Source organism: Zosterops lateralis (assembly GCF_965231275.1).
Source record: "Zosterops lateralis genome assembly, chromosome: 25".
Lineage (NCBI taxonomy): Eukaryota > Metazoa > Chordata > Aves > Passeriformes > Zosteropidae > Zosterops > Zosterops lateralis.
The window spans coordinates 7,227,488-7,236,362 of NC_139785.1; the positions used below are offsets into that span (position 1 = coordinate 7,227,488).

Below are 8,875 nucleotides of genomic sequence, written 5' to 3' on the forward strand. Positions count from 1 at the left end.
TGATGCTGCTTTACTGAGGGAAACCTAAAAGCTGTGTTTGGCCAGGCTGTTGGATTTCACATGGCCCTGAGCAGATCCTCCTTACTGACCATCCTTCCAATGCTCCTTTGCTTCTCTCTGCAGACGAAGATGGTGCAGCACATTCGCAAGAAGCACCCGGAGTTTGCTCAGCTCCCAAACGCAATCCATGCACCACTGGCAACAGCCGTCATCAGTTCCACGCCGGCTGTTCTCACCACCGACAGCACGACCGGAGAAACTGTTGTGGTAGGGGCTGGAGGCACACAAGGGCAGTGCAGGGAAACACACAGAGCAGGAGCTTTCTGGTATTAGTAACTCTGGTTTATTTGGCAGACACCACTTTAAAACTTGTATTAGGACATTATTTGAGATCACTTCTGGATTTGAGCCTGCGTGATCCAGTTTTGCGCAGTCAGGAGCTGTTCGTTTCTTTCTGGAGCTTTAAGGATTTGTCTTTTATCCCCAAATCCATTTCCTTCTTTCATTCAGACCTACTGACTCCACATAATGAACTCAGGGATGCACATCTCATGGATTTTCACTGGGAATTTTCTCCTTAAGTGAGAGATGCAGTTCCTGGCATCAAGAAGACAAGTTTAATAGTGACTGGGGACTGGATCAAACTGTTCAGGGAGTCAGATCATTTTGTAATCCTTTGGACAGCACAGCTCTGAGCAAGATGAATCTCCAGTGGCTGATCTCCCTACCATTAATACATCAGCTGCCACGAAAGTGAAAGCTGAGACTAAAAAATGTGTCCTTCAGTGCTGTGGGATACTATGTAGTTTTGAAAGTCCTGTTGATCACAATTTAAAACTTCCTATCTAAAGACTAACTGGGTAGAAGACTGTTTTGCTTGAAAATGGAGAGGTTTAATCAAGATGCTGTTGGCTTCATAAACCTGATTAAGTTATGTACTAAATGTCTTTACACATTAGAAATACAGTTGTCACTCTGACAGGGGAGGAAGAAAGGTGGAATATGTCCATGAACCACTTTTTGACTTGGAAACCAAGTCAGCTCTTCACAAATACAGGAGTTTAATTGTTTAACAGAATACTGGTGTCACAAAATGAAAATAATTATTTTTATTATGATACGTTAATGGTCCTGACTAGGATTTAGACAGAGGAGAGCAATTCTAGTTGGCGATCTCTGGTGACTACTTATGACCCCAACCTCTGTACACATTAAGCTCTCATAAATAAATGACCAGACCCACCATAAGTGTAGATAAAAGAACTACATCCCTGAAGAAGTACATCAATATGATGATGATATGTATCTCTCTCTCTCTCTCCCTGCTCAGACAACAGATTTACTGACCCAAGCAATGACAGAGATATCCCAGACCCTCACTACAGACTACCGGACTCCCCAGGGAGATTACCAGCGCATCCAGTACATCCCTGTGTCTCAATCTACAACTGGCTTGCAGCAGCCTCAGCACATACAGCTGCAGGTTGTTCAGGTGGCCCAGGTGAGTAACCTGGTGGGGATCTTGCTGTGCTTTTGACCCCTTCGCTACCAAGCCTGTCTGTTTCTGGGGCTCTAGCACACAGAAGTGTGGTAAGGAGTAGTCACAAAAAGTACTGCAGCTACTTTTTACAGATAAATGAACTGATATGGTATAAGGTTCCCTTCATAAGCACTTGTACCAGGCATAAATAGTCCTTGCCAGCCACGGTCAGCCTGCTGGAGACACATTGACACAGTCCTGATTTAGTTCTACCCATCTGAGCAGCCTTACTCAAGTCTGCTCTAGGAATGTTTTCCAGCAACTGGGAAGGTGGGTCAGTGGGTCACCCATTTTCTGCAGTTTAAGACTGATATGTACTTCCTTGTCCTCAGTGAGTCAGAGCCAAAATTCGGGGGTACAGAGAGTGGTTGCATGTTCCCTTCATAGCATCTATTAGAATATTCATTCTCTTGATGCTCAACAGCCTCCTAAAAATGAAATCACGGGGTAACTAGAGTAACTGGTCTGACGAAAATATCTCAGGTAGCTGTAAGAAACTGGTTACCCACTGGACGAAGCTGAAACTACTGTGTGTTTATATTTTAATCTGAAATTCCTTGTTCTTCTGGCCTCTCATTACAAATCACGTTATGAATTTGGTTAATGAAGGTCTAAACAATGGCCTCAGTTGATAGTGACTGTGGCTGGTGTAACAATACAAGACAATGAACGCTGATTCCTGCAGGTAATATTGGCAAGATCTTAATTTTATACAGATCCAAGACTATTAATTCAAATTAGTGCCATTGATATCATTAGCAAGTGCTGCTCAAAACCTTTAAAAACCTTTGAGTGCTTGTCTTGATGCAGAGCTGTGTCAAACTACCAAATTGAATATGCAGATCTCGAGTATGTATACATTGTACAGAAAGATGCTTATGCAGCAGTAGTTAACACTAATCCTGGCTTTTGAACCCTTTGGTTTAGTCCAGCCACTGCCACAAACAGCTTGTATGATGTTAGGCAAGTCTTTTCCATTGGTATCACTGAGATAGAGCCATGTCTGTGCCATTTAATGTACTTTATCTCCCGGGGTACAAAGAAACTCAACAGGGTTCAACAGGTGTGCTCCACTAAGGCTCCTACTTTGTTATTCCAGAACTTGTGTCCCAGACGAGGTTTACATGGCTGCTTTTGTAAAGAATTTGAGGTATAGACCTCTGCTTAATTTTTTCCCCAGGCTACCTCACCTCACCAGTCCCAGCACTCCACAGTGGATGTTGGGCAGCTCCATGACCCCCAGACATACACTCAACATGCCATCCAGGTGCAGCACATCCAGGTCACAGAGCCATCACCAGCAACTCAGTCATCATCACAGGTATTTCCCTCCTCTCTTTAGAAAATGCTTTCCCTACCAGCCTGCTCAGGTGGCATATTGCATGTGCTGATGCAGGGGATAGTGTTTTCTTTGTAATTTAAAGGACCACGCATGAAATGACTCTCACATTGATATCATCAAGCAGTGCCCAGATGTCTCAGGGTGTGTTGGGGATGTTTTGTTGTGGCTTTGTTTGGGTGGGGTTTTGGGTTTTTTTCCCCCAATAGTATGTACAAAGGAGAGATAAATGATTGGAAACAGACACATTTACAGCTAAATGAAGTTTGTCAGTTGGAAGATGTAAATGGAAACTGGCATTCCTCAAATATTTGAAGTGCAGCTCTTCATGTCTTGGGTAGAATTTAGCCTCTAATCTCAGGTCTTTGCCATATACTCACATTGGCAAGTAACGATATCACTATTTCAGTTTCCTGGTCTGAGCTTATTGAAAACAAAGTGAAGCAAGTTGGGGGAGAGAGAGGAGAGTTCTTGTGTTCAGTATGTTCTGGAACCTGTCCTGTGTTTTCCCTTAGTGAGAAGGTTGTATTTTGCCATCCTTACCACACCAAGAACACTTGCACCTTTTTTTTCTGTAGGTTGGGGGTCAGCCTTTGAGTCCTTCCTCACAACAACCTCAGCAGGAACTCAGCCCCTCACAGATGCAGACAACTACATCGACACCAAACCAAGCCCTCCAGCAGCAGCAAGGCTCCTCAGTTCAGCACACATATCTCCCTAGCAACTGGAACTCATTTCGGAGCTACTGTAAGTGTCAGCAGTAACTCTGACTACTTGTCTGTCTGGCAAGTGTGTCTGACTAACACATGCCCCATGTCTCTAGCTACCAAATGGGACACTGTTCTCGGAGTTCATTAAGCTTTGTGGTTAATATTCAAAGATATGAAGAAGATAGAGCATCAGACAAATGTAAATAGTTGTACCAGCTCTTCTGCTGTCATCCATAGTGATCCAGTACATGGTTTGGACAGGCACACTGGGCTCCTTTATTCCAAGGAACTTGCATACAGCAAGATCCATGTGTTGGATAGCTACTTGTTCAAATTTGGATGCATGCTTGAAAGAATTGTGTGGAAGAGGAGTGTGACATGAAGATGATTTCACATGTCCATGCAGTTCTGGATGGTAATTCTGTGATGATTTGAGTGAGAACGGGATGTGTTTTCTCTGTACGAATTGCCAAATCTCCAGCTCATCTTATCTGGCATAATTCTGCTGAGGCCTGTAGGGCTCTACAAGCCCTTATATCACCTGAATTTCTATTCAATACCCACTGTTTCAGACTTTAATCTTTCTGACATAAAACTTGATCTTTGAAGGTTGTCTTTGAGTTTGACTGGAGGTCTTGATTATCCAATTTGCAATTTTTTAGCATCAGAGATTCAGATGATGACCATCCCCCAAGGGCAATATGTGATCACGGAGACTGCTGTGGGTACCCCAGTCACCACTGTCAACACAGGGCAAGTAAAAGCAGTTACTCAGGTAAGGAGAACCATCATGGCCTTTTTTTCATCCAGAATATTATCAGGCATGAAGCTCTTCAGCTTGAAGGTTTAAAGAATGCCAAAATCATAACTGGGGAACAGAGTTGGAGGGACCTAAAGAGATGCAGACTGCACAGTATAGTCTGCATGTAACCATTTAAAAGGCTAATGCTGTCTGGCTCTTGTATGCATGACTCCTTCCAGCTTAAAATCTTCACTTAATCATATTCGCAGAACAAAATTATTTAGCAATACTGCTTAGTCTTAAAAATATCTATGATTAAGCACTATCCACTAAACTAAACTTCAGAACAGCTTCTGGAAATATTTCAGTAGCTCCCTGTTATCTCTAAGATTAGAAAATAAGAAGAGTTCCTGCTATTCTTTGTAAGCAATCCAGCATAAGGAGACAGGTCATTGGCCTGTGTTGATCTTGGTCGCTGGAAGTGCAATTCTGTTAGAACATGTGTAATACAGGAAAAAACCTTTCAGAATAGTTGAATTGAAAATTGCTGGTTTAATTGTAGTGATGGTCTAATTGTGTAATGAGTTTAACCATTTGTAAATTAACCAAAAGCCAAGTAAGTCCAACATCCTTTGAATCAAAAGACTGGCATTATGTTGCTCATACATTTAAATGAAATAGAGATTAGTTTAAAAGTTCCTTGTTCACACCAAAATGTCTGCCAGCAGACTATTAGAAAAGAGAAGTTACAGAAGATACAGTGATTATTAATTATTTTCTATATTCCCTATGCAGACTCACTATGTGATATCTGAAGGTCAGCCTGATCTGGATGGTAAACAAAACTCTTCACTCTCCAGTGAAGTTCAGGTGGGTGTTTCCCAGCCCACAGCCCACACGGATCCCTTGGAATCCCAGACAAGCAACCAGCAGCAAACCACCCAGTACATCATCACAACTACCACCAATGGGAGTGGCGGGAGCGAAGTGCACATCTCCAAACCCAGGACTTTCTCAGCAGAGCATGAGTGAAAGAGCCTCATGGTGCCATTTGCTTGTACTTGCCACCTCCCTGACAGCCCAGATGTGAGGGTACCCTGGGACTCTATATGTTTCAATGTATATGCTCACATACCTTCCACTAAAATCTTGGAGCTCTTCTTAATGCTTTTAGAGGGTTTAATTCACAGTGACCAAGAAGTACCCTCAAAATCCTTCTGGGATGCCTTTCATGCAGCTTTTAAGAAAAAGGACAACAGAAGTGAAACCTCTGCTGGCCCTGGACTTTATTTTTGGCATGTCTGCTGACCCTTATTTTCCTTTTTGGAAGTGCGTCCAGCAAACAATTTTATTTCAACTGTATGGGAAAAAGCTTGCCTAACTAAACACTTCCTGGCAGATTGTCGTATGCATATCTTTAACAGGAGCCATTTAACAGGAGAACATCATGTAAATTGCTAGAATATGGCAGAACTGCTTCCTGTGGCTTCTAGCAGCCAAGGTGAAGGGGAGTGTCCCTGCGCCATATGAACAGACTGCCTGCAGAAAGGAGCAGCAGCAGCCACCAAGTGGTGGCTCCTGGTGTCCCCATATGGGGATGGATTGAACAATGAAGCTGTGAAGATGTGCCGAAGCAGTCCATTAAATTATTATTTTTCCAGCCCTCCAGAACTGTTTACATGCTGTCTGCCCTGCCCTGTTTTACCCAGCAGTTCCAGAAAGCAGGAAAAGCACAGTCTTAAACCCATGTTGTTTGGAACAAACTGATTGAAATCCTAGGAGCACCTAAGGGTAGTACAGAGCCACTGTTACTTCTTTTCCCTCCAGTGTTCGCAGGGAAAATTGCTTTTTTGCCTGTAAACAAAAAAAAAAAAAAAATTTAAAAACAAACAAACCAAAACAAACAAACAAACAAAAACCACAAAAAAAAAAAAAAAAAAAAAAAAAAAAAAAAAAAAAAAAAAAAAAAAAAAAAAAAAAAAAAAAAAAAAAAAAGGCTCAGCTAAGTCTGCACAGCAGCTTCTGCTGTGATCTAAGATAGATAGTTGTGCCAGGAGAAAAGGAGGATACAGAACACTCCCAGCACTCCTCTAAAGGGACAGGGCCATTATCTCTGTGGCCACCTCAAAGCAAACATTTCTTCTCTTCAAGACAATGGAGAGTTGGTTACTTTGATTTTTTTTAATTTTTTTTCCCCCTCCCAAATAACCTTGTTAACAATGCACTGTAATTCCTTCGGACAGTTCCAGAAAACAACCATCCCTGGACTCCAGAAACACACAATGCTAGTGGACCACTATTTATGGGACATGGAAAGCCATCCATGAGGGTTGCCTGATGTGATAGACCTGGTCTAGGGACCAGGAGAAAGGGAAAGAGAAGGTTCATCTTTTAAGGTCATGTTATATGTTTTTCCTTACATAGTTCACAGGTCATCTTGGTTGGTTATTTAAGGCATTCTGGTGGTTGCAAGAACATGACTAGAACTCCACTGACTTCTGATGGGATATACTGTGTATGTCTGAAAATCCATTAAATGCCAGAAAACTCATCCCAGAATATCCGTGCATGACAGGATACTTTTATTTATAAAACAAACACAAAGAAGGGTGCTGTGTCTTAGAGGCCCTTGAGACAGAAGAATGTGAGAGGTTTTTTTATTTTTCTCTTGTACTGCATTGAGTGTGAATATGGGACTCTTCCATAGGTATTCCCATGGATTCAGGTGTGGATTACCCATGTCAGTAGGCACTACACATTGTGATATCCGGTTTTATGGAGTTAAAGCTCTTTGACATGAGAGAACTTCACACTCGGGCTGCACAAGAGCAAATCTGGTTCCTTGTGGGCAAAGCCTTGTAGCAGATACTGCTTTGCTAACTAATGTGTCTGTTAATGTGTCATGGGAATAGTATTGAGATAAATTGGTTGGCAAAATACTGGCCAGCTCAGAACTGTTCTGAGGTAACTTTCAAGTGACTTGCCGGAGTGGGGATTACTTTGTTCCTAGGATTTCTCTTCTCTTGCTGTACCACCATACTGGGGCACTAATGAGCCAGGTAGAATTACTAACATGGACCAGAGTTCTGACTTGGTCAAGTGCAATGATGAGTGACCTGAAATTCTATGGATTTGGCAGCCCAGCCACTGTGGCACTGTGGGCAAGCAACCACAATGCCTAGTAAGTAACTTGAGTTCATGTTGCTGAGAACTTTGGAATCACAGTGTTAGGCCTTGCAATATTGTTCTTGTGGGAAGAGAGCAGAGATAATTTTGTTTTGGCTTTCTTCAGGCTGCTGCTGATTTAATAACAAGCCAGAAATGCTACAAGTAGTAGGAAAATAGGCTTGGAAATGCGAGTCTGGGAATGCTGGGATACTGCCCTGCAGGAGCAATTTTAAGAGTCCTGAAAGTTTGACAATAGATGAACATCAAATAATGTTCCTATTAATGATGTTGCATACATGGGGTTTATAAACTACTTTGCTCTATTCACCTTTGTTGGAACAGTTCATGAATGAGGACAGTTGTACCAGTTATTTAATACTGAAAACTATTTAAAATAGAAAACCATTTTAAAACAACCTTTTTGAACTCAAGGCTTCCTCAAAGTTTCTCTGCCCTGCAGAAGCATGCTCAGGCTATTGGCCTGACTCCAGGTGAAGTTAATGCCTAGTGTCCCAAGTTGAATGAATTGCCTGTGAAAGAAGCATGACTGGAAATGGAAGTACTAGAGATTTTCCTTCCAAAATAAGGAACTACAGTGATCGTATAGATGGTAAAGGTTGCACGGATTTTTTTTTCCTCCATTTCTGCAGCACACAAGGTATAGGATGTATTATTATTGTTTTTAAACCAGAGCAACCCAAAGATCTTTCTGTCATGTCCCACAGAAGTGTAAATCCAGAGTCTTCTCAATTGCCTGCAAGGTCTGTGTTTTGTTTGGAAATGCTGTCCCTTGGAGGCGTTTTGGGTCAGATGCTGTATTTTCCTGAAGGAAAAAAAACAAACCCAGCCCATGCACCCTTATCTTGTACCTCTTGGACTGCTCAGGCCCCATCTGTTATTTAATTGTGTATGTTTATTGTACATTTGGTGACCATTGTTGTGTTCAGAGTCTTGTGCAACCTGGCAGGTGTAAAAAAAACCAAACCAACCTGAAAAGAATAAATGTTTCTCTCTCTCTTTTTTTTTTTTTTTTTTTTTTTTTTTTTTTTTAATCACTGGTGATGACCAATATGTTCATTGGGGTAAGGTGTTTTGGTCGGTGAGAGTGAAGTGGGGTGTGGATAAATGGAATGATAACAGGATACAAGTTAAAGGGAAAAATACATTTTGCTACTCTCTGGATGGAATACAGAATTTCTGACCTCCACAACCCAATCCAAGGGAGTGTAAGTGGACAGTGGAGTGGAGCTCCCTCTGTTGAGACCCTTGCAAAGTAAGGAATTTTTTAAACTATTTTTAAATTTAAAAGGTATTACTTTCTAGCTGATCAGCTGCACAGCATGTGAAAACTGAGGGAGATAAAGATGATGGATCAG

General features: G+C 41.8%; 1 protein-coding gene across 6 annotated transcripts in view; it reads left to right on the top strand.

The window, feature by feature from the left end:
• Positions 1-8,515, top strand: part of PRDM10 (PR/SET domain 10) — a 43,259-nt gene extending 34,744 nt beyond the window's left edge. For all 6 annotated transcript variants that reach the window (XM_083878066.1, XM_083878065.1, XM_083878064.1 and 3 more), the window contains 6 exons: positions 124-267; positions 1,331-1,501; positions 2,721-2,861; positions 3,458-3,626; positions 4,252-4,364; positions 5,127-8,515. In XM_083878066.1, the coding sequence (XP_083734192.1) occupies positions 124-267; positions 1,331-1,501; positions 2,721-2,861; positions 3,458-3,626; positions 4,252-4,364; positions 5,127-5,363 (975 nt within the window). In that variant the 3' untranslated portion in view covers positions 5,364-8,515. The remainder of the gene's footprint in view (positions 1-123; positions 268-1,330; positions 1,502-2,720; positions 2,862-3,457; positions 3,627-4,251; positions 4,365-5,126) is intronic.
• The last annotated feature ends 360 nt before the right edge of the window (positions 8,516-8,875 follow it).